Here is a 25,853-nt window from a genome sequence, read left to right on the forward strand (position 1 = left end):
CTCATAAACAGCCGGATACATCTTACTCGGACTGATGCACCTTTATATATCTTCATATGCGAGGCGTTTTGAGTAAAGGAGTCAGTTAGTGAGTGAAGCTGGTACAAGCAAGATGAAAACCGCGGTGTTGCTGTTGGTACTACTCCTTTCTTTGGTTTTGGTCGAAGGAGGTATTCCCTTGAGTATTGCAGAGGTATATTTATAATCTCAGTCTGTAGAAGTCTTACTTCCTGTCAGATTAAATTTCCTCCAAAACCCGCAATAACTGGTTTTTTTTTAAGTTATTTTGTTTCATCAGGTGTTCTGTTTACCTCTTTTTCTCTTCTTCCTGAATTAGTTCAATTTTCCATGTAAACCATACTATTATCTATTTCAGTTAGGTATGAACTGACGTTAGTAATCAATTACTTCTTGTAAACGACGTTTTAACTAAACTATTTATTTGTAAACAAGACCAAACCAAGAATCTTGAAGATGAACGACCGCAGACGCTTCAAAGAGGTTAGTACAGAGTTCTGTAGCTTTCAGCGTTTTTGTTGGTTTGTTTAATGTTTGCCTTTTTATTTTTGGTAATGTGATACATACGTTGTATCCAACGGGCAGGATCGTATGTGTCTTAGATGTCCCAAGTCGACGTAGCATGCCATCACCTTTTTTCGTCCAACAGGCGAGGAAAACCAGCTCATGGGGCACTGAGTCAATTTTTGTGACACATGCGCCCCAACTGTCGGCCTTGTTTCGAGAAGAGAGCTCGCTAATTTTTTTTCTGTTCTGTTTATATTGTTTGTCCAGTCTCAACAGGAAGTTCAGTACCGAAGAGACATCTGCTTACAGGCTCGTGAGCTGGGATGTGAGGTGGAACGAAAGAAATGAATTCACTTGAACTGAAGACAAAACAGCTTACCAGTTAACGTTCGAATGCATTATTAGATGATTAAATTGAAGTATAGATTGTTTTTGCTGTAAAAATAAACTGCATTAATCCAAAAGAGGTTGTGTTCTTTACGATAAATATATATTGGTTACAATGTGTTAAAATAAAATTTCTGGATGATGTGCTGGAAAAATATTTCTTTGTTTCGTCAACGTTGCGGACAGGCAGTCTCTTTGCAAGAATTTAACCACAGCTATATTGGCTATCAAAAAGGGGATAAATAAATAAATAAATAAATGAGTCCTGAAACAATCGATTGTTAACGAGACAACTTAGTTATTTCACTTATTTTAGTTTCCCATCCATCCCACCTTGGCTGAACAACCGAAGATTTTGATTGGAACTTTTCAAAATAAAGCGCACCAAAATGATTCCGATGAAAAAAAACAGGATGACAAAAAATTTTTCAAGCCGATGTAAAATGCCACACATTACAACATGAAAAGAAAAGAAAAGAGAGGAAAAAACGAGAAACGAAAGAAGCGAAATGTAAAGAAGGCTGGGCTAATTAAAGAGCAAGAGAACCAAAGTTTGTACGGGCACAACATGATTTGCGGCGAACTGGAAAACAAATTGAAATAAAAGAGATCAGTTTCATGATGAATCACTTCATCTTTAAGGGTTTGTTAAGTTAAGGTACTATTTAACAACTATTCACAAAAGTGGAGGTGGCTGGTGGTGGATATCTACCGTAACCCGCAAGAACCGTTAAAACTGCAACAGTTACACCTTCTATTTAAGTTTAAGAAATTCCATTCAAAATTTTTAATTGGCAAAGCAGATGATTATTTTTATAGTTTCCTGACTCTGTCATTTAATCCTGAAATCTACTTGTATTATAGACTTTATCATAGGTTTTTTCATTCATTTAAATGTTCTACTATTTTTAAAATAATGCATTTACTCATTGATATCTGTATTTGCATTAGTATTATCATATGTATTGTATGAGTGCCGCATGTTCATTACTATTAGCCGTTTGGCTATTATTAAGTGCCACCCTCTTTAAATAAAGAGTTTACTTACTTACTCATCGTTTAAGTCAAGTCTCTAGTTTAGAAGTCTCCCGTTGTCCAAAAAACTCTTCCTCTGACTTAGCAAACACGTAAGAAAATGTATAGGAGTTCTGAGAAAGTTTTTCCCCGAGAATTTTTACGTGCGAAATTAAAGAAAATGTGCCGTATACTTTTGAAATACACGCGTGTGGCGGGCTTATCGAAACAGCTGCTTGGAAGGCGATGCACATTGGGGGGTACTCTTTCTTTAGATTAATCTTCATCCAAAAATATTTCGGGGAAAACAGTTGATTTACTTAAAAAATGACTCATTTTGAAGACTAAGGTTACACAGACAAGCTCCAAGCAACACAACTTCTCAAATTGGTTCCACTTGGGCCATTGTGTCCACGAATTTCCCGGCATAGATAAACCTGATGTAACTTTGAGCCCTCAAGATATGGGAATTACATGGAGGAGTGAGAAGTTAATTAAAAAATGCTTATGCGATCCTCAATCATTTTTAGAGGTAAAACTAAGAATCGAGATAAAGAGCTCTACAGAACTCGTTCCATGATTATGAATAAAACTCAGTTTAAAGCGCGGTTGCCTCCAAGTCGTTGGTCTTAAAGTGCTGCTGTTGTCCATGCAAGCTATTGAATATAATTTTCTAGAAAAGAAAAAGCTTTAACTTTCTGGTCAAATAAGTATTTATTACGTTGTAATGACATGAACGTAACAAGAAACGCTTTTACTGTTTGAAAAATTTACTGATTTTCTCCACTAGGCGGTAAATATGCAGCTCCTTAACAGCCGAATACATCTTCCTCTGAATGACGCACCTACATGTATCTCCATATGCGAGGCGTTTTTAGAAAAAAAAAATCAGTTAGTTAGTGAAGCTGGCACAAGCAAGATGAAAACCGCGATGTTGTTGGTAATGCTACTCTCTTTGGTTTTGGTCGAAGGAATGTTACATGTTCCAGGTCCACATGGAAAGGTATATCTATAATCTCGGTAGAAATCTTATTTTCTGTCGGCCTGAGTTTCCTCCAAAACCCGCTCTAATTGTTTTAAAATCCCTCGTGACTACTTATTTAAGTTCTCAAGTTAACCTATTCTATCAGATGTTCTTTTTCTCGTCTTCCCGAAGGAGTGCATGATTTTCGATTTAAGCCATACTATTATCGATTTCAGTTAGGTATGAACTGACGTTTTTAACTAATCACTTCTCGTAAACGACGTTATTACTAAACTATTTATTTGTAAACAAGACGAGATCAAGAATCTCGAAGAAGGACGACCTCAGACGTTTTAAAGAGGTTAGTACGGAGTTCTGTAGCTTTCAGCGTTTTTGTTGGTTTGTCTAATGTTTGCCTGTTTTATTTTTGGTACTGTGATACATGCGTTGTATCCAACGGGCAGGATCGCATGTGTCTTAGATGTCGTAACATGACGCAACATGCAGAAGAGCCATCACCTTTGTTCATTCTACAGGCGAGGACCGCCTCAAGGCGCAATTTTCATGACACACGCGCCCCTGCTGTCGCGCGTGTTTCGCGAAAATAGCTCGCTAATTTTTTTTTCTGTTTTGTTATATTGTTTGTTCAGACTCAGCGGGAGCTTCAGTACCGAAGAGACATCTGCTTACAGGCCCGTGAGCTGGGATGTGAAGTGGAACGAAAGAAATGAATTGACTTGAACTGAAGACAGCACAGCATACCATAATTCAATGTTTGCCTGCATCATTAAATAATTACATCGAAAGATAGATTGTTTTCTGTAATAATAAACTGTTTGAATCTGAAAGAGGTTGTGTCCTTATGATAAACACAATTTGGTTACAATGTGTAGAAATCAATAAATTTAAAGTCCGTGGATGATGTGATAGAAAAACATGTCCTTGCTTCGTCAAACATTGCGGACGATCCGTCTTTTTGCAAGATTTTAACCAGAGCTATTGGCTGCCAAAAAGGGGATGAATAAATCAACGACGGAAACGATTACCTAATAAATAAATGAATCTTGAAACAATCGAGTGTTGACGAGAAAATTTTGTTATTTCACTTATTTTAGTTTACCATCTATCCCACCTTTGCTGAGTAACCAAACATTTTGAATTAAAACGCGCCAAAATTATTCCGATGTAAAAAAAAAGATAACAAGAATATCAATTCGCGCTTAATGCCACACTCGAAGGTTTTGAATAAAAACTATCAACTGCTAAGAGCCTTTTGAAGCGCGATCGAATTTGAACGAATAAAAGTTAAAATTTTATTTTGAGCACGGTTATCATCGATTTCATGGAAGAAAGTAAATTAAAGCATTTTCATCGGTAGCAAATCGGAATGCTAATCTAACCAAAAAAAGGAACACTGTGGGTTCTGTCATCTGCAAAATGATAATTTTGGGGAGTTTTTTTTTTCCTTTTTTAGCTCGGCCTCCGGCGAAGAGACAATATGGTATAGAGAGCTCTATTAATGAGTAGCATGACTAGTTCTTTTACCTAGCTACTTCCGATGAATTACAAACAATGAGGTACTCCCTTTGGATACTATTGTTCGTTCTTTAGAAGACTCAAAGATATTCCAGATATGTTTTACTTTTTTTAAAAGAATACACAGCACTGAATTCTTGTCACATATTTTTCGGATAAATTTGGTAAACACAGCAGACAGCTAAGCGACGGGTTACAGGTCAAGACTGTTTTTGCACTCCTGTGTTTGCAGGAGCCTACCCAGTTGTCCAATTATAAATGCTCGAGTTCTCTCCACATCCGAAGTGGGTTACTACGCAGGTAAGCCGATAGGGGCAGGGATGGCGCGGTGATGAGAATGCCCGTGGCCTAGGCTCGATCTCCAGACTTGGCTTCACCTATGGATCGTTGTACGAGAATCTATAGGGAACTTTGGGAAGATTTTCTCCAAGAAGTTTTCTGAGAAGGAAGAAAATTCGCCGTTTCTTTTAAAAGCATATTCCTCTCGTGGGCCAATCCACACCAGGTGCTTGGACTCTGCAACACATTGGGGCTTTATCGTTAGAGAAGTCTACAATCCAAAAATTTCGAGATAACCAATTCAAGTTTTATATATACTCAATAAGCATTAAAAATTCTGTTTCTCTAAAGATAACTAACTTTCAAGCCTAACGTCACACAGAAAAGTTTTATGCAAACAAAACTTTTGGCATAATTGGGTCCAGTTGGGTTGATCTCTCCACATTTGCCTTCTTTTTGTTTTAAATTTATTTTAAAAAGAAAAATGCGTTTTCTACAATTACAATTTTGTTTTTGTGTCAAATTAATTTTGTTTCGATACATTTTAATAGAAAAAATGATGTTTAAACGCCGACTTTCAAAAAAGAAAAAACGAATGTCAGTGATCGGCCACCACACGAATTTCCATAGATAAACCTATTGTAAATTTCAGTCCTCAAGGTCTATGACTTATTTATGGAACAGGTTGAAGCTGGAGTAAGAAGCTGATCAAAGATGCTGATGCGAACTTCCCTAATTTTTAGAAGTGTAACTGAGAATGGAGATGAAAGAGTTCTCGAGAAATCGTTGTATGGTTGCGGATAAAACTCGGGTTAAAAAGAAAGGGACCGTATTTGTTTCCTGAAAACAGCTTCAAACTGATCCCAAGGCGTTGTCAATTATTATTCATTGGATGCGTTCAAAGGGTCTCAGTGTTACCATCTTCGATACCATCTGGAAACTCGATTTTTAAAAATTGTTTATTTCATCTTTACATTTTCGATTAGAAGCAATTAAATATATTTTCTGAAAAGAAAAATAGTCACTTTTTTTAAAAGTAAGCAGAAACGTTCTGGCCACATAGGTATTTATCGCGTTGTAGTGGCATGAATGTAAAAGGCAACGGCTTTATTGCCGCCGGAAAAATTCATCACTTTTCTCCACTTAGAGCTAACTAAAGAGCTCCTTAACAGCCGGATACATCTTACCCTGGCTGACGCACCTTTATATATCTTCATACGCGAAACGTTTTGAGAAAAAAAGTCAGAAGTTAGTGAGTGAGGCTGACACAAGCAAGATGAAAATCGCAGCGACCTGGATGTTGATACCATTCCTTTATCTGGTGTTGGTCGAAGACATGTTCGTGAATCCTGCTCCTCCTCCTCCTCCTGCACCGGTAAATTAGTTATCTTAAAATACTTGTTTCTCTTCTGCTAAAATCTTTTCCAAAACCCACGTAAATCATTTTATAATTTATCATAATAATTACTTACTCTTTTTGTTAAAAATTTTTAAGCTTTTTACTTGTTTGTCATCTTCTTTTGGACGAGTTAAATTTTCGATGTAAGCTAAACTTTTGTCCATTTCAGTTAAGGAACAAACTTGTGTAAAACTCAATATCTTCTTTTTCGTAAACGACGTTTTAACTAAACTATTTGTAGAGAAAGGGGTTGACGAGAGACTTGACCAGAATCTTGATGAAAGACCGCAGTAGTTTGGAAGAGGTGAGTGTAGACATGATCGGTAGCTTACAGCTTCTTTTGGTATTTGTTTAAGTTTTGCCTTTTTCATTTCTGTCACTGTGCTACATCCGTTGTGTGCAACCCGCCAAGCATCATGATTGGAGAGTTTCTTTAAGTTCTCAAGTTGACGTAACTTGCAGAAGGGCCGGTGCGAGGAGCGCATGATTTTGTATAGCATGCGCTCCTCCTGTTGAACTCTTTCTCGAAAATTTTGAATATTAGTTCACGGAAGAAACTTCTATTATCTGTAGCCGCAAAAGTTCGTTTCTAAGTAACGCAAAAAACGTTAGTCCAAAAAAGGTGAACAACCGCAGAATTTTCAAGCCGCACCCTCTGTCAACCAGTTGATAATTCTCACGCATCTAAGAGTGCAAGACATTCTGATGAAATTTGGATTCTCAGTATACAGAAAGTACTATTTAACCACCCACAAATTAACCAAAATCCCCTAACCGAGGACAGTATATGGAAATGGCACTTGAAAATAGAACAAATATCTTTTGTCATACTTATCAACCATTGTAAACACCTGCACGATAACTATTCGCAAGAGCTCGCTACTGTTTATATTTTTTGTTTAGACTCAACAGGAGCCTCAGTACCGAAGAGACATCTGCTTACAGGCCCGTGAGCTGGGATGTGAAGTGGAACGAAAGAAATGAATTCACATGAACTGAAGACAGCACAGCTTATCATAATTTAACGTTCGCTTGCACTATTGCATGATTAAATTGAAATGCAGGTTGTTCAACGTAAAAATATACCTAGCAGGTTGAATTCAATAAAGGCTGTTATAATGGAAAATATTTATTGTATGTGATCTGTTAAAATCATATCAGCGGTCCGGTTTTTTTTTTTTTCTTTTTTTTTTCACTAATCTGAGTACAGATAAATGACAGGGATGATATCATGGAAAAAGATTTCTTTGTTTCCTCAAACGTTGCGGACCATCAACCTTTACTTGCGAGATTTTAACCAGGGCTACTGGTTAGCAGAAATTTGATAAAAGAATACAGATGAATAAATTACCTAAGAAATAAATGAATCTTGGAACAATCGAGTACTTTCGGGAAAGGTTTGTAATTTTATTAATATGACTTTTCTGGTCTGGTGCAAAAAAAAGGATGGCAAAACATTTTTTCAAATTGGTACAAAATGCCACAAATAACAAAATGAATAACGAGGGTCGAGAGGGAATAAAACTAGAATAGGAATGGAAAGAAGATTGGGGTTATTAAGCATCACGAGTTCTAAAGATATTTCGGGAGTGCGTTGCAGTACCAGAGGGAGCTAAAATGTAAATTGGAACAAACAGACCATTTTGCTCATTTTTAAGGGTTTGTAAATTGAAGGTACCTAACCAAATTATTGTTTGAAAAGCACTTTCCTTTATTCGCAGCGTTCTTTCATCCACATCTCGCCCTACCGCAGTTCTAACGATGACAAATTACTTAGCATTGAATAAAGGCTGATAGTTTCGAAAGAAACTGTTTGGGGCTGCGTCGGTGGGAGTAACGAAATAATTTGGATATATCAACTAAGTTGAAATGGTAAATTGGCCACTGTAATGATTACAAAAGCTGACGTTTCGCCGGAGCGTTAGCCCTTCGTCGGAGCGAATAGAGGAATTGTGGGTTGTGTGTGCTTTTAAAGGCAGAAAATGGAGCTACGTTATTGGTGGGTGCATGGCAACGAGAAAAAAATGAATAAATTAGTGGAATGAAAGCATTCCCTAGCATTGAGTTATCCTCGAAGTTTTTGTATGGGGTAACTATCAGGTGCTGAGAACCTTAATTGTGGAAAGGGATTGAATTTGTTTCCGAAGGAATAAAGTTTAGAAATGCTAAAATAAGTACAAGTATTATTGATGTCATGCGTTAAGGAGGCAACCATCGGTAATATTCCGAATCTAAAAAAACAAAAGGAAACAAAAGAAGTAATTTCGGTATAAACAACTGTAAAATCATATAATTTATTTAATTTTTTTTGTTGGTTTATTTTCGGCTTGGCTTCCGGCCACTTAACCATACGGAATACAGGCCTCCATTAACGAGCACGAAATATTAGTAGAGTAGTTCAAAATAGTCCTCCAAGAGGACATGTGCTTACAGGTGCTGGATAGCATACCTAGTTGCATTGTACATGTGACTGCGGAATTATCATCGGTAAACTTGTCCACGAAACACTCACCGACTTAGGGCCGCCATCTTGGAAATAGCCCTTCCACAATGCAATGTGATGCTAGAAAAAATAAACTTCGGTTGCTCGTTCACTTTTAATTGCTCTCACTTCGGGATCCGGACATCTTCGGAAGTTACGGACTACCCTACTTACAACATGATGACGTGACGCGTGCTGGCCTTGTGCCAGTAATCACAAAAATAAGGTGTCTCATACTATGTCTACACTACAACGAATAGCTCTTGGACAAGCACAAAAAAAGATATACCGGCTAGGGCTTTTGTTCACTCATAAAACCCTGATTTCGGAGCGGTTTCTGTAACGGAGCGAAGCTACGCCACTGTTTGTGGCAGTATGAATAGGTATTCGAACCGCAACGGAAATGAATAGGTAAGGACGAGGATTGGAACCCATTGAAACGGAAGTAAATATTCAGGTGTGAGGACTGGAACTTGGTGCAAAGATAGCTAAAGATGGCGGCCTTACCCTTACCCAGGGTGTTTTGAATTTGTAATCGGTTCTAATCTTCTCAAGCTTAGTTTGGGTTTGCTAACGCGGGGAAATTGTTCGTTCATGTTTTCACTCTAACGCCTCGAACAAAGATACATTCGAGACAGTTCAGATTCGAAAGTCTAAATGGACTCCCCCCACAGGGCCGCTTCGCCTCTAGATTTTTCATCAAGCAATGATGAAAAAAAAAAGAAAGACGGAAAAAACAAGCTTCACGCCAATCATGACACCAAATTGTCCCACTTTTCTCCGGAGTAGCGGACAGCAGTGAAGAGTATAAGAAAGCGCAAAGACACTTTTCTGCACTGAGCAACTTTCCAATACCTCTTTTTAGGAAAAAGTTCGATGATAAAGATCTTACTTCCACCGACCCTAACATTATCACGAACACTATTAACGACCTAACAGCAAAACAACAATTGCCGGTTACTGCAACGAATCTGACCATTACCACTTCTTGGACTTCTTGTGTTCTCTTTGTAACTGAAATCCACAAATCTAACAACTCAGGTCAACTCGACGTCTCTGCCTGTAGTTGTCTTGCCGAAATCACTTCTAACTATTAAGGAAAAATATGGCACCTTTCGCCAAATCTTTACCGCCATACATTAAAAAAAGCCAATCCGCACTTGAAATTTGTCAAGATTTGAATTTCGTGGGCCAAGACAAACCCTCAAGCATTTTTTTGATCAACGTAAGTAGTACAGAAATGGATGTATCTAGCGCAAATTTTTTACCTTGTTTCTTATTTATTGAATTTAATGCTATACACATACTCACATAACTCGGTTTATCTAATGTGATACTATGTTTTTTCCTATGTATAGCTACAAGATTTTCGCCAAAAGTTTTATTTAAAATATAGCTGGGTCGGGATGACCATTTAGCGGCTCGTTTTCCATTTGTAACTAATTTTATATTCTTTTTCTAATGTTTTCCATAGTCTTACCATAGACTGAATTATTCATTAGTTTGAAAAAATCTTTTTCAAATGAATTCTTTGCTTTGGCTCTCTTTTGTGTATTAAAATTAATGTAAGGTTTTAACCATTTTGATTGACTGAATTGTAAAACTCTATGAACTTTCTTTACTTTTAATCCTAGACTCATACAAAGTTGTAAATTTCTATAATGAAGTACATATCTAGTCTTATCTGATAAGGTAGGGACTAATTTTGAAACATATATTATTAATGCATCTTACTTATGCTGTGCTGGTATGACATTAAATTCAATCATAAAACCACAGTAAAGAAAAAAATGCGCTGGCACGACATTAAATTCAATAATAAAAACTATAGATAGCATTAAATTCAATAAATAAAAAACAAGATAAACATCTTGCGCTAGATACCTCCATTTCTATACTACTAACGCACTGTCAAGAAACCTCGCTCGGAAACACCACATCGCCTATCTGAACAAGTGTTTACACGACTTTTTTTGTTCAGGGACAAATATTGTAAACAAACTAACGGGCGGGTGTAGCATCGGGTACCAAAATGGAAACCAACTGCGCCAAACTTTTCGTAGGCTACATTTAGCACCAATTTTCCAACAGTACAACGGCCCAAAACCTGAACTCTACAGTAGCTAAAATTGACAACCGTAACGGCGCTACTTCCGAGAATTTCTAGTTCTTTCCTTCGGATTTTATCTCGCATATAAAAAATCAATATCGTTAGTAAATAAGTTAATAAATATTGAGTAAATATCAAGAATTACAAAGAGTGAGCCCATCTGCCTTTCCCAAATGGTAAAGAGGTAAAGACTGGTCCAATAAACCAAACAGGCAATCCAACTAGCTTACGCAAATCGTATAATTTATTCCAGTATATTATTATTCGATCTAGAGAAAAGAATGAAATACATTTGAGAAACTGAACAGGATCTATCGATACATCATGAACACACGAGTCAAACTATTAGCTAGAATTACAGCACTGATAACTCACTTCTTTGGCGATGTCTAGAAGGATTGTTTCACGGTATACAGGTCAGCAATAGATATAACAGATCAGGGTATAACAGAATACGGGTCAGCGCGACAGGTCAGCAAAACATGAACTTAACTTCGAATCTAAAACATCTGAACATCTGAACTGAAAGCAGACTTATTCACGTGGCTTAATTGCGTAACTTAGTGTCAATCAAAGTCAATCAGGAAATCAAGTTAATAATTCATTGTGTTGACGAAACAAAGACCATAACGAAATCATGATTTTTTTTTTCTCTCAGCAGCATAATATTCGTAACCGAACTGAAACAGGCGGAGCAGACAAAAGGTAAAAAAAAAATTAACCATTTATGAAGAATAAAACAGGAACACTGAGCTTCAATAAAGCCATCAAGACATAATTACCTTGAAGAGCTAATGGCAATATAAGCCTGAGGGGTTAAACATTTGAATAATCGTGTCTTAAAAAGAGATATCATAGAAACCATTCTTTCAGTTATTAAATCATTTATTATCTATTTTAAGTTGCTCAGCTCATTTAATATTTTATTTACCTGGGAATTGTTGAGGGAATAGCATGGAAAATATGAATGCCCGTGTCAGGGCGCAAAGAGTCAAGACGTGCATTTAACTTTATAGTTTCCTGATTCTCAGAGCCAAACTTACGCTGGTTCGAACTGGAAATTTGCTAAGTACTATTGTCATAGTTCCGTATGTAAATCGGATTCATCCTGGTTCATTTCTCCAAATTGTTCAGCTTCCGACGTCATCTCCACTTCTCTCATGTCGTTTTCCGCCATTGATAAATCTGTCAAATCAGTTACCAACACACGAATGTGTTCCCAATCCTAGACGTAAACAAACAAAGATGATATCAGAAACGAGGGAGACTTAGGACTGGTCATTATTTAGCACCTGAGGGTGAGGGTCGGATGATCCCCTCCTCCAAAAGCTCTGTGGTATTCAAAGGATTCCCCTTCATAGGCAGTCATTTTTCTTGAGATCCCCCTCATACTGTGTTAGCGACGACTGACCCCCCCCCCCCACCCCTCCGTCTTCCCAGAAAACCATGTGATTCCCTAAAAAACCGTTTGCTTTCACGGCGCCTTCCGCTAGACGGAAAGCATACTGAATAAGCTTGGACGGTCTGGCGGGGTAACTGAACCTGAAGTTGGGTGACCTGTGTGTGACTCAACGGTATCTTAATAACCAGGATAACCAGGTAAATCAGTGTTGAGCCCTACTCGCTTCATACCGATGGAACCGAAAGCCTTCGTCAGCCGAGAAGAATGGCTACGTGCGAGAAGATTACGTCTGATTCTTTGAACATCCCAAATGTTTTGTAATTTCCAATACACAGCTATGAACGAGGATGAGAAGAAAATATTCTCTTCACGCTGTCACAATCTCCTTCCTCTCCCCGCTTGAGTAACGTCTCAAAGAAGTTCGTATGCTTTATGCCAAAAAAAAAAAAGGGCAAACCTCCTTATCTAAGTGAACCAGGTCGTCGGACGTTATCTTATCATCTTGTGTCCGGTCTATGACATTGAACAACTTATGCAAAAAAAAATAGAGAAAGTTATCAGTGGGAGTTCTCGTGACGAATCTTCTCTTTAAGATAGGAGAACTTTCACGAACAAGCGAGTACAACGAAGACAAAATTATTTGCAGCTTTTTTGTCACAGCAAATGTGTCTAATTCAGAGGACCACCTGGGGTCTCCCTCTCGAAGAAACAGAATCGGCGCTAGGTGAGGAAAAAACTCGAAGAGTACAACGATACAATTAGAAGCTCCAAAGAAGAGTGGAGGGTCTCTTCGCTCACCTTTTGCAGGACGTTAAACATTTCTTCAGACCAGTGTACGTTATGGCCTAAAACATCTGGCTAAAGTAAAAAAAATACAACATCAATAAAGAAAAGAACGTTCCGTATTGAAATCATAGCGTTCTCCGACAACCGTGAAAGCGATGTTTGTTTGGCTAGAGCGATTTTTTCATCATAAACTTTAGTAAAAAGTTACCCCTCATCACTTACTTGATTAAAGAACCCCTGAAGTCCTTCAAATGAAATATTGTCACCACGTAACTTCAGTGCCTCAAGTAAACGGTTTCTATATAGAAAAAGCGTTGATTTCACTAATCGTTTCTTTTCTGTCAAGATGGAAGTTTTTTTTAATTGTAAAAGAATGTTTAACCTGATCAACTTTTCCTGTGCATCGTGAAGTGCTCCAAACCCAATAAAAGTCAAATCTTCAATGGTTGTTCCTAGTTCCGTGTCACAATTTCTGAAGTTCACTTTCACCCCCTGCCTCCACCAAATGTTCACAGCCATATTGAGGTCATAGGACCGCACATAATGAACCCTAGTAACGAAAAACATATTCAGAGAAATGTTATAAATTTTTCGTCAGTGTGCGTAAAGTAAAAAAAAAAGTTTCCTTGGTTTCAAACCTCAACCTTCATAAGCTCTTCCACTTGAGCAACAGCTGACAACAAACAAGGTGAGCTAAGCGATCATGATAAAAGATTCACACGTAATCAAAGAGGACCACCCGAGAGGGCGCAAATGGGCCCGACCTACCCGTAGTAGTCACCAACTATAACATGACATCACGCTCAGTGGTGGAACATCCATTTAGCTAGCATTTTGTTTTAAAGAAATGGGTACGACTGATAAATATGATTAGTACATTTTTTTGTAGCCACGGCCCTGGCCAAACAAAAGACTTCTTTAACCATTCCACCCCTAAAAGTGACCAGCATCCAATTTCTCCTTACAATATCACCCCTGAATCAAGCATTAAAGTCAGGAGAATAAAGGAAATGATCACAAACTAAAGAGGCTCTTGATTGTTAAACAAATTCTCCTTGTCAGCATCTAAGGAAACATAGAGAGAACAGTATGGATAATACACATACTGATGCTATCCTAATGGTATAAAGGATTAAAGGGTTAAGTATGTTTAAGAAATTGTTTTCTTCTGCATCATGGGAAGTGTATGGAGAATTTGCATACTGATGTCAGGGAATGTAAAATGTTAAATCTTTAAAACTGAGAACTTACCAGAGAAAAGGAACATAAAGACAATCACCAGGCTCAATGAAGGCAAAGTGATGTTCTATTCCATGAAGCCCTGGATACTTAAGCAGGTCCACCCTTAAAAAGTAAAGCAGCAATTATTGTGATTATACCATTACAAGCCACTATTTATTGGCTTGGTTATGTAAATTAAATCCAAATTGTAGGTGCTAAACCTACAAAAAAATTTAGTCTCAAAACTTCAATAAAAGGTCTGCAGGGCACACTGGTTGTTGACTTGGTTTCTGCAGTTAAAAAAAGCTGCTTGAAAGCTAAGAATAACTTGAAGGTTGCAAACAGGTAGGAAATCAATAACACTGATTTTCCCCAACCCCTGGCACTCAAATATACATCATTCAATTATATACAACGAGTTTATGTGTTCTGCACATCTTATCTAATTATGGATAACTGTATATTACATTGGAAATATTTATCTTTTGTAGTTATTATACAAACCTGTCAACATCTACCTCAGAATAACCACATTCTGTCACATTAACCTACATTTTAAGACACCAAACAAATCATTACAAAGAGTGGCCAATGATTTTAAAATGAATGGTGTTTCGTGTTAAAATATCTCCCAGATCATAAGGTATTGTAGCGATACACTCTCAAAGGAGCCTGTAACAGCTGTCAATTCAGTGTCAATTCCACTTTTATTTGATCTGATTAATAATGGTAATTGAACTGAGTGGAGTGCAATTTGGGCTGAAATCATACGCGTGATTTCAAAATCGAACGAGCATACAGCGGGAGTTCAATTTGAAATCACAAGTATGATTTCAGACCAAAATTGCACGACACGAGGTTCAATTACCACTTTATCACATCCATTTTGAAATCGCCCAAATACAGGACTTGGTCAATTCAAATATTTCACTGATGCAGTGCTGAGCTGGTTTTTAAATAAAAAGTGGACCCGGAAACACGTTTACATCTTACTTTGTATGCAAAACAGAAAGACTTTGACATCATGTGTCAAAAACTCAGTCAAGCATAAAATGATGCGATTTAGAGCAAAAAATGGTGCGATTTGGGAATAAATCGCACCAATTGGAGCCAATCAGATTACAGGGACCACCATTGATTTCAAAATGGATGTAATAAACTACATTCAACACACTGTTATATGAAAAATCTTTACAAACAAGCAAGTATCCTTGTTCATAACCTTAAAAATTGCTACAATATACAATATGATTAGTTAAGGTTCTATTCCTCCAATGTGTGTCTGCTTAAACGATCCTTATCCAAAGAACACAAGCAAAATTAACAAGCAATAAAAGCACACGTGTGCCAAAGCTTGGCCTAGTGTTGAATGGCAGAACCTTGGCAAAGACCTGGCCTAGTGCACAGGAAACCCAATATTTACAAGGCCTAACCTTAACATAAAACAACTTTATACCTGCTCCTGATATGCACTATCTATCAAGAAAAATTCTTTGGTTCCCTGAAACACACACATAATATTTTCTGCATGATCATTGTGAAGGACAGACTTGGTACCTCCACTGCTGAACCACAATATCTGAAAAAAAAGTAGTTGTCATCATCAGTGAGGAGTGTGTGTGTTCATGCTTAAGATGATTTCAGTTTCAAATGATTTCAAAACAAATTTTAGTTTTTGCTTTCCTTTGTTAAAGAACTATCATCATGAATGGTAATGTTATTGCCAAACAAAAGAAAAAAAACCTAAATAAAAACTAGTTTATCCCTTAACCCCTAGGAATGGCTAGCATCTAATTTTCACATACAATATCACCCCTGAATCACACATTAAGAACACCAGAATAAAGAAAATGATCACCAAGTAAAGAAACCCTTGATTGTTGAACAAATTCTCCTCTCAGTACCTTAGGAAATGTAAAGAGAACAGTATGGAGAATGCACATACTGGTGTTATGATTTTACTAAAGGGTTCAAATCATTGACTTGAATTTCACTTCAAACCACAACAAAATTGGCCAACCACAATAACCATGGAAAATTACTGAATTAAAGACCACATAAACTAACAAAAGGAGAATGATGTATGATTACCTGAATGATGTCCATTTAATAACTACCAGTACTTTCTTCTGTTGAAAGGAAAACCATTAAACAACTTAAAATCATAACACCTCCCGCAGGTAAGACTGGTTATGTGCAGTAAAACAGTTACAATACCCTTATAAGGCAAAAGAGTTTGGTGTTCAGGTACATAAACTTACTTCTTGAACAAGGTTTCCTTGTGTAATGTCATGACAAGCTATTGGAAATGGCAAAAGAATATCCTTCCTAGCATAAAATATAAATGTGCAAGCCATCAGTGGAGACAGCTGTTTGGAATTCTTTACAGTTAAACAAACTGCTATGGGAAAAGGACACATTGTCTACCCTCTGAAGTGAGACTAGTAGTTACCATAATTCCTGGAATTAGTCAATTAGAGCAGTTATTTCAGATCTAGGTTAAGACAAGGGGACACATTTAAGGGGGGCAGGAGGGAAAGTCGTTATTCATTTTTCTCAAAATGTTTAACAAATAAAGAAGCCTTGACTGTGATCTGTTCTGTTGTAAAGCACACAAGAAGCAGCTAGAGCATGAAAGAAGCATAGGGAGACATAGTCGAATGTGTCTTGCTACTTCTTCATTTGGAACAGAATCATCCATCCATAAAAACAAGGTGAGGGAGGTAGGTAGGTAGGCTATCCCAAGGGGGTAGGGGGGTACAGCACTTGTTCCCCAAACATGCTGCTTCAAGCATTTACAGTACTGTGGCTAATTCAGGAGAAGTCTTTCTTCAAACAAGAATTTTAAAGTCATATCAACCCCTCAACTCCCAAGATCTGATTGTCAATCCTCCTCTTAAGCTGCTACAGATTTCCTTGTAAATCAGTCACAAGAATCTGGTATTAGAGCAAGATATTAAACTTCTGCCTAAAAAGTTTGAGTATTCTCATTACCTGTTTGCTGGATAATGTATGGATATTATAGGGAGAGGTTAAATGTCTATCACTTCTGAGAGTTTAGAAACGCTACATGCAGAAATCAGTGGAACATTGAAAGTAAACATTAAGTATTAAAAGACCTGTTGTGAGGGTAAGAATTCCGTTTGGAAATTACCTTAGAAATTCAGGAACTGAACTTATCATATACTTCCCTGAAGAGTGTATATCGCGTACAAAGTCTGTAAACGGTATATCTTCCCCAGGAGCTAAACGATTCTCTTTTTTATCAACTTCCACCGTTACTAAAACTTCCTCACCCTCGGTAAAGGAAAGAAAATACTCGTCATTCCATAATGAAAAAGCTGGAAAAAGTCTCGCTGCGCCACGGAGAAGAACAGGTTTTGGAACGTCAACAAATCTTCTGTAGAATTCTTCCGCAGTTGGAAATCCATCATAAACTTCTACCTCGACCCTCTTGCCGTGTGAGAATATTGGCTTAAGATGTCCCTCCAAATTACCTTGACTAGCGTTTAATTTTGTGACAAACACAAACCATACAGCAAAGATGATTTCCGTTCGTGTTCCCTTCATATTCCACATTCTGTTGCATGTAAATCAGCTTTCACGCTATAAAGAGGGTTTAAATTCGTTTCCCCGATGTTTTCCAAAACATTTTGCAATCGCGACTCGCCTGACCACCCTGGAAAGGTGAACCAGACAACAAAGAAGAGTGGAGAAATTCTGAAAGTATATCTCAAATTGAAACTTCCTTCCTAATTTACGCGCTTGGCGATCTGGGAGCGAATACTCAAAGCATGGAGTGGACCGCGCGGAATGGGAAGACTGGAGTCTTTTCACCCTGTTGTTTTCGTTCAAAACTCCAAAATAAGAGTTTGAGAGGATCTACGGCGCCAAATGCAGAAAAAACCCTTTCCAAAGTGTGAATGACTCTCCGAAGATTTGACAACAAAGCGAGAAAACCCTCCAAAAATTTGTCCCCAGGCTCCTTTGTACCATTTTGAAGCCTATGGAAGAAATTTTTTTCCCTCAAAAGGAAGTACTTATATACTTCCTGTAATATTCTTGGAAAGACAGATTAGCACCGGTTAAGTAATGGCAGTCGATTGTACGAAGAGAGCGGAAAATGTTGTCTGACTCCCTACCTACCTAAAATATCAGAACACGAGTAGATGATTTTGCTTTTCTAACGATGCATGGAGTTATAAGTTCTTTGAATCCTGTAAATTTAGTACACATTGCATGAAACTTTTGTGGTGGTTAATTATACTGATTGCTCAATTCAATAATCTGTTGGCTTCCCTTGATTTTCGTGAAAACGACCTCCGGAGGTTACAGCTTTACAGAAATGAGTCCGTATCCATTCCAATGGAAATCGAACTAACTTGTTCTTCATGTTTATTTTCAGTCTTTAAAAGAAAGCCCTAAATACAGGAATGTCTTTTCATTAACTAAAGCTATATCAAAAGCATTATTGGGAATTATTTACCAACATTTGAGATACACCGAGGGGTAAGGTAATACCACTTGGAAATAAACAGGTAACAATCCATTTTTTTCATCGCTTGCAATTTACATCGTTAGATAGAGTCCCCTAATGTTTAATCATATCGATCTCTACTTTTATAAACATTTACGCCATACACAGACAAATTATTTATGTTGTCAGTCTAAAATATTAAAGGATTAAAGGATTATTGGATTATTGGATTATTGGATTATTGGATTATTGGATTATTGGATCAGATTCGTTACTAAAGGTAACGAATCTGATCCAACCGACGCGTCGGCCAACACGTTGACCAACACGTTGATTTACTTGGACGAATTCATGTGGTTCCGGAACTTCGGGGGTGACGCACCATTCTCACAGCTACTGCAAGACATCGCTGAGCAGTTTCCTCTGCAGTAAATGATTCTCTAACAAAAAAAAAACGGCTCCTTTAGGAGCTACCACATACAAAAAAGGAAATGACCAATGAGTTAGTAATCTCTGAATTAACCGACGCGTCGGTGAATTTACCGAAGCGTAGTAAACTTGCCCACACATTTGACGTTATTTTTGTCGCCGAATTCATCTATGTGGAAGTAAGTTCACGGACATATCGACCGACGCGTCGGCCGACACGTTGGCCGGCGCGTCGGTTGGATCAGATTCGTTACCTACATTGCGGGGTACTCTATCTTTAGAATAATCTACATTCAAAACTATTTCGGGAAAAATTCGATTTTCATGATACTCAGTTTGCATTATTTATTTGTTGTCTTTTCAGAAATAACTCACTTTGAAGCCTAACGTTACACAGACGAGTTCCAATTCAAGTAAACACAATTTCTCAAATTGGATCTACTTGAGCCATTGTGTACAAGAATTTCCACTGATAAACCTACTGTCAATTTAAGCCCTCACGATATGGAAATTACTTCAAAGAGTAAGAAGTTAGTTAAAAGATGCTGATGCGATCCTCAGTGATTTTTAGAGGTAAATTAAAACTGAGAATCAAATAAAAGAACTCTAGAGAACTCGTTCTTTGATTATGAATAAAACTCAATTTTAAGCGCGGCAGCCTTCTTTATAACTAGAAACCTTGAACTTGAACTTGAACTTTATTTTTATTTAGACACGGTAAATCTATCAGATAAAATGATAATATTATTACAATCTATTATTACAGTTACAATCTATTTTAATCTATATAAACATGATCTAAAATTTAAAAGTGAAATAGAAAAAAAAAATAAAGAAATTCTGCTTTACATAGATGCCGTGTGTAAACCAACTGCATTTAGACCACAAGTCGTTGTCAATCATTATTCAGTTGAAGATTCAAAGCGTCCCAAATTACTTCTGTTGTCGATGCAAGTTATTGACTATAATCTACTAAAAAAGAAAAAATCTTTAACTTTCTTCTCAAATAAGTATTTATCACGTCAAAATGACATGAATGTAAAAAGAAACGCTTTTACTGTTGCCTGAAAAATTCATTGATTTTCTTCATTATGACGTAAATACAGAGCTCCTTAACAGCTGATTACATCTTACTCTGACTGACGTATCTACATGTATCTTCATATGCGAGGCGTTTTGAGAAGAAAAATCAGTTAGTGAGTGAAGTTGGTACAAGCAAGATGAAAACTGTGGTGTTGTTGGTATTGCTCCTTTCTTTGGTTTTGGTCGAAGGATTGTTTTATAATCCAAGTCAAAAACAAGCTCCAGCTCCAAAGGTGTATTTATAATCTCTGTTGGAATCTTATTTTCTGTCAGCCTAAATCTCCTCCAAACCCGCTGTTATAAAATCCCTCATGATTACTTACTTAAGTTTTCGAGGTAACCTATTTCATCAGATGCTCTTTTTCTTTTCTTCTTGAATGAGTTCAATTTCAATGTAAACCATACTATTATCGATTTCAGTTCGGTATGAACTGACTTTTTTAAATCATCACTTCTCGTAAACGACGTTATTACTAAACTATTTATTTGTAAACAAGGCGAAATCAAGAATCTTGAAGAAGGACGACCTCAGACGCTTTAAAGAGGTTAGTACTGAGTTCTGTAGCTTACAGCGTTTTTGTTTGTTTGTTTAATGTTTGCCTGTTTTATTTTTGGTACTGTGTTACATCCGTTGTATCCAACGGGTAGTATTACATATGTCTTAGATGTCCTAAGTCGACGTAACATGCAGAAGAGCCATCACCTTTGTTCATTCTACAGGCGAGGACCGCCTCAAGGGGCAATTTCCATGACACACGCGCCCCAGCTGTCGCGCGTGTTTCGCGAAGAGAGCTCGCTAATTTTTTTTTCTGTTTTGTAATATTGTTTGTTCAGACTCAGCAGGAGCTTCAGTACCGAAGAGACATCTGCTTACAGGCCCGTGAGCTGGGATGTGAAGTGGAACGAAAAAAATGAATTGACTTGAACTGAAGACAGCACAGCATACCATAATTTAACGTTCAACTGAATTATTAAATAATTACATCGAAATGTAGATTGTTTTCTGTAATAATAAACTGTTTGAATCTGAAAGAGGTTCTCTCCTTATGATAAACATAAATTGGTTACAATGTGGAGGAATCAATAAATTTAAAGTCCGTGGATGATGTGATAGAAAAACATGTCCTTGCTTCGTCAAACATTGCGGACGATCCGTCTTTTTGCAAGATTTTAACCAGAGCTATTGGCTGCCAAAAAGTGGATCAATAAATCAACGACGGAATCGATTACCTAATAAATAAATGAGTCTTGAAACAATCGAGTGTTGACGAGACAATTTTGTTATTTCACTTATTTTAGTTTACCATCTATCCCACCTTAGCTGAGCAACCAAACATTTTAAATTAAAACGCGCCAAAATTATTCCGATGTAAAAAAAAACAAAGATAACAAGAATTTCAATTCGCACTAAATGCCACACCCGAAGGTTTTGAATAAAAACTATCAGCTGCTGAGAGCCTTTTAAAGCGCGAACGAATTTGAACGAATAAAAGTTAAAATTTTATTTTTAGCACGATTATCATTCATCGATTTCATGGAAGAAAGTTAAGTAAAGCATTTTCATCGGTAGCGAATCGGAATGCTAATCTAACCAAAAAAAGGAACACTGTGGGTTCTGTCATCTGCAAAATGATAATTTTAGGGAGTTTTTTTTTTTTTCCTTTTTCAGCTCGGCCTCCGGCGAAGAGACAATATGGAATAGAGAGCTCTATTAATGAGTAACATGACTAGTTCTTTTACCTAGCTACTTCCGATGAATTACAAACAATGAGGTACTCCCTTTGGATACTATTGTTCGTTCTTTAGAAGACTCAAAGATATTCCAGATATGTTTTACATTTTTTAAAAGTACACACAGAACTGAATTCTGGTCACATATTTTTCGGATAAATTTGGTAAACACAGCAGACAGCTAAGCGACGGGTTACAGGTCAAGACTGTTTGCAGGAACCTATCCAATTGTCCAATTATAAATGCTCTCGCATTCTTTCGACATCCGAAGTGGGTTAATACGCTGGTAAGCCGATGGGGGCAGGGATGGCGCGGTGATGAGAATGCCCGTGGCCTAGGTTCGATCTCCAGACTTGGCTTCACTTATGGATCGTTTTACGTGAATCTATATGAAACTTTGGGCAGATTTTCTCCAAGAAGTTTTCTGAGAAGGAAGAAAATTCGCCGTTTCTTTTAAAAGCATATTCCTCTCGTGGGCTAATCCGCACCAGGTGCTTGGACTCTGCAACACATTGGGGCTTTATCGTTAGAGAAGTCTACAATCCAAAACATTTCGAGATAAACAACTCAAGTTTTATATATACTCAATAAGCATTAAAAATTCTGTTTCTCTAAAGATAACTCACTTTCAAGCCTAACGTCACACAGAAAAGTTCTATGCAAACATAACTTTTGGCATAATTGGGTCCAGTTGGGTTGATCTGTCCACATTTGCTTTCTTTTTGTTTTAAATTTATTTTAAAAAGAAAAATGCGTTTTCTACAATTACAATTTTGTTTTTGTGTCAAATTGATTTTGTTTCAATTCATTTTAAATACATTTTATTAGAAAAAATGATGTTAAAACGCCGACTTTTTTAAAAAAACGAATGGCAGTGATCGGCCACCACACGAATTTCCATAGATAAACCTATTGTAAATTTCAGTCCTCAAGGTCTATGACTTATTTATGGAACAGGTTGAAGCTGGAGTAAGAAGCTGATCAAAGATGCTGATGCGAACCTCCGTAATTTTTAGAAGTGTAACTGAGAATGGAGATGAAAGAGTTCTCGAGAAATCGTTGTATGGTTGCGGATAAAACTCGGGTTAAAAAGAAAGGGACCGTATTTGTTTCCTGAAAACAGCTTCAAACTGATCCCAAGGCGTTGTCAATTATTATTCATTCGATGCGCTCAAAGGGTCTCAAAGTGTTACCATTTTCGATACCATCTGGAAACTCGATTTTTAAAAATTGTTTATTTCATCTTTACATTTTCGATTAGAAGCAATTAAATATATTTTCTGAAAAGAAAAATAGTCACTTTTTTTAAAAGTAAGCAGAAACGTTCTGGCCACATAGGTATTTATCGCGTTGTAGTGGCATGAATGTAAAAGGCAACGGCTTTATTGCCGCCGGAAAAATTCATCACTTTTCTCCACTTAGAGCTAACTAAAGAGCTCCTTAACAGCCGGATACATCTTACCCTGGCTGACGCACCTTTATATATCTTCATACGCGAAACGTTTTGAGAAAAAAAGTCAGAAGTTAGTGAGTGAGTGAGCCTGACACAAGCAAGATGAAAATCGCAGCGACCTGGATGTTGATACCATTCCCTTATCTGGTGTTGGTCGAAGACATGATCGTGAATCCTGCTCATCCTGGAGTGGTAAATTAGTTATCTTAAAATACTTGTTTCTCTTCTGCTAAAATCTTTTCCAAAACCCACGTAAATCATTTTATAATTTATCATAATAATTACTTACTCTTTTTGTTAATTTTTTTAACCTGTTTACGTGTTTGTCATCTTCTTTTGGACGAGTTAAATTTTCGATGTAAGCTAAACTTTTGTCCATTTCAGTTAAGGATCAAACTTGTGTAAAACTCGATATCTTCTTTTTCGTAAACGACGTTTTAACTAAACTATTTGTAGAGAAAGGGGTTGACGAGAGACTTGACCAGAATCTTGATGAACGACCGCAGTAGTTTGGAAGAGGTGAGTGTAGACATGATCGGTAGCTTACAGCTTCTTTTGGTATTTGTTTAAGTTTTGCCTTTTTCATTTCTCTCACTGTGCTACATCCGTTGTGTGCAACCCGCCAAGCATCATGATTGGAGAGTTCCTTTAAGTTCTCAAGTTGACGTAACTTGCAGAAGCGCCGGTGCGAGGAGCGCATGATTTTGTATAGCATGCGCTCCTCCTGTTGAACTCTTTCTCGAAAATTTCGAATATTAGTTCACGGAAGAAACTTCTATTATCTGTAGCCGCAAAAGTTCGTTTCTAAGTAACGCAAAAAACGTTAGTCCAAAAAAGGTGAAAAACCGCAGAATTTTCAAGCCACACCCTCTGTCAACCAGTTGATAATTCTCACGCATCTAAGAGTGCAAGACATTCTGATGAAATTTGGATTCTTAGTATACAGAAAGTACTATTTAACCACCCAAAAATTTACCAAAATCCCCTAACCGAGGACAGTATATGGAAATGGCACTTGAAAATAAAACAAATATCTTTTGTCATACTTATCAACCATTGTAAACACCTGCAAGATAACTATTCGCAAGAGCTCACTACTGTTTATATTTTTTGTTTAGACTCAACAGCAGCCTCAGTACCGAAGAGACATCTGCTTACAGGCCCGTGAGCTGGGATGTGAAGTGGAACGAAAGAAATGAATTCACATGAACTGAAGACAGCACAGCTTATCATAATTTAACGTTCGCTTGCACTATTGCATGATTAAATTGAAATGCAGGTTGTTCAACGTAAAAATATACCTAGCAGGTTGAATTCAATAAAGGCTGTTATAATGGAAAATATTTATTGTATGTGATCTGTTAAAATCATATCAGCGGTCCAGTTTTTTTTTTTTTTTTCTTTTTTTTTTTCACTAATCTGAGTACAGATAAATGACAGGGATGATATCATGGAAAAAGATTTCTTTGTTTCCTCAAGCGTTGCGGACAATTGCTTTACTTGCGAGATTTTAACCAGGGCTACTGGTTAGCAGAAATTTGATAAAAGAATACAGATGAATAAACTACCTAAGAAATAAATGAATCTTGGAACAATCGAGTACTTTCGGGAAAGGTTTCTAATTTTATTAATATGACTTTTCTGGTCTGGTGCAAAAAAAAGGATGGCAAAACATTTTTTCAAATTGGTACAAAATGCCACAAATAACAAAATGAATAACGAGGGTCGAGAGGGAATAAAACTAGAATAGGAATGGAAAGAAGATTGGGGTTATTAAGGATCACGAGTTCTAAAGATATTTCGGGAGTGCGTTGCAGTACAAGAGGGAGCTAAAATGTAAATTGGAACAAACAGACCATTTTAGTAACCAATCTGCTCATTTTTAAGGGTCTGTAAATTGAAGGTACCAAACCAAATTATTGTTTGAAAGGCACCTTCCTTTATTCGCAGCGTTCTTTTATCCACAAATACTTTCGGTTTAAACAACTGTAAAATCATATAATTTATTTAATTTTTTTGTTGGTTTATTTTCGACTTGGCTTCCGGCCACTTAACCATACGGAATACAGGCCTCCATTAACGAGCACGAAATATTAGTAGAGTAGTTCAAAATAGTCCTCCAAGAGGACATGTGCTTACAGGTGCTGGATAGCATACCTAGTTGCATTGTACATGTGACTGCGGAATTATCATCGGTAAACTTGTCCACGAAACACTCACTGACTTGGGGCCACCATCTTGGAAATAGCCCTTCCACAATGCAATGTGATGCTAGAAAAAATAAACTTCGGTTCCTCGTTCACTTTTAATTGCTCTCACTTCGGGATCCGGACATCTTCGGAAGTTACGGACTACCCTACTTACAACATGATGACGTGACGCGTGCTGGCCTTGTGCCAGTAATCACAAAAATAAGGTGTCTCATACTATGTCTACACTACAACGAATAGCTCTTGGACAAGCACAAAAAAAAAAATATATCGGCTAGGGCTTTTGTTCACTCATAAAACTCTGATTTCGGGGCGGTTTCTGTAACGGAGCGAAGCTACGCCACAGTTTGTGGCAGTAGGAATAG

The 25,853-nt window shown here is 37.2% G+C and overlaps 2 protein-coding genes and 2 long non-coding RNA genes across 9 annotated transcripts; 3 read left to right on the forward strand and 1 right to left on the reverse strand.

Moving 5' to 3' along the window:
• Window positions 1-33: 33 nt before the first annotated feature.
• Window positions 34-1,054, forward strand: LOC111319535 (uncharacterized). The gene is made up of 3 exons (XR_002693778.2): window positions 34-193; window positions 454-501; window positions 793-1,054. It is a non-coding gene; the product is annotated as an uncharacterized LOC111319535 (long non-coding RNA).
• Window positions 1,055-2,350: 1,296 nt separating this feature from the next.
• LOC148725956 (uncharacterized) lies at window positions 2,351-21,126 on the forward strand. 4 transcript variants are annotated; one of them, XM_088731022.1, is made up of 6 exons: window positions 2,375-2,458; window positions 2,717-2,929; window positions 3,204-3,251; window positions 3,541-6,080; window positions 6,346-6,408; window positions 7,008-7,150. In XM_088731022.1, the coding sequence occupies exons 1-4, from the start codon at window positions 2,390-2,392 to the stop codon at window positions 3,619-3,621; spliced, it is 411 nt and encodes a 136-aa protein (XP_088587148.1). In that variant the 5' UTR covers window positions 2,375-2,389; the 3' UTR covers window positions 3,622-6,080; window positions 6,346-6,408; window positions 7,008-7,150. The 4 variants fall into 4 exon arrangements, with proteins under 4 accessions (XP_088587152.1, XP_088587148.1, XP_088587150.1 ...); XM_088731024.1 differs by lacking the exon at window positions 3,204-3,251; XM_088731023.1 differs by lacking the exons at window positions 3,541-6,080; window positions 6,346-6,408; window positions 7,008-7,150 and adding an exon at window positions 20,929-21,126.
• Window positions 10,919-17,862, reverse strand: LOC111345674 (tRNA wybutosine-synthesizing protein 5). Of its 3 annotated transcripts, XM_088730892.1 has the most exons (11): window positions 17,260-17,862; window positions 16,367-16,433; window positions 16,197-16,234; window positions 15,663-15,684; window positions 14,610-14,653; window positions 14,136-14,228; window positions 13,267-13,434; window positions 13,107-13,182; window positions 12,897-12,956; window positions 12,556-12,627; window positions 10,919-11,921 (listed from the first exon to the last, which is right to left on the reverse strand). In XM_088730892.1, exons 1-11 carry the CDS (start codon window positions 17,682-17,684, stop codon window positions 11,775-11,777), a joined length of 1,212 nt encoding a protein of 403 aa, XP_088587018.1. In that variant the 5' UTR covers window positions 17,685-17,862; the 3' UTR covers window positions 10,919-11,774. The 3 variants fall into 3 exon arrangements, with proteins under 3 accessions (XP_088587018.1, XP_088587017.1, XP_088587019.1); XM_088730891.1 differs by lacking the exon at window positions 16,197-16,234 and having other exon boundaries at window positions 15,562-15,684; XM_088730893.1 differs by lacking the exons at window positions 12,556-12,627; window positions 16,197-16,234 and having other exon boundaries at window positions 15,562-15,684.
• Window positions 21,127-23,174: 2,048 nt separating the features above from the next.
• Window positions 23,175-24,619, forward strand: LOC148725957 (uncharacterized). Its single transcript, XR_015990901.1, has 3 exons — window positions 23,175-23,470; window positions 23,735-23,797; window positions 24,397-24,619. It is a non-coding gene; the product is annotated as an uncharacterized LOC148725957 (long non-coding RNA).
• Window positions 24,620-25,853: the final 1,234 nt, after the last annotated feature.

The sequence above is a fragment of the Stylophora pistillata genome, chromosome 8 (assembly GCF_964205215.1).
Source record: "Stylophora pistillata chromosome 8, jaStyPist1.2, whole genome shotgun sequence".
NCBI lineage: Eukaryota > Metazoa > Cnidaria > Anthozoa > Scleractinia > Pocilloporidae > Stylophora > Stylophora pistillata.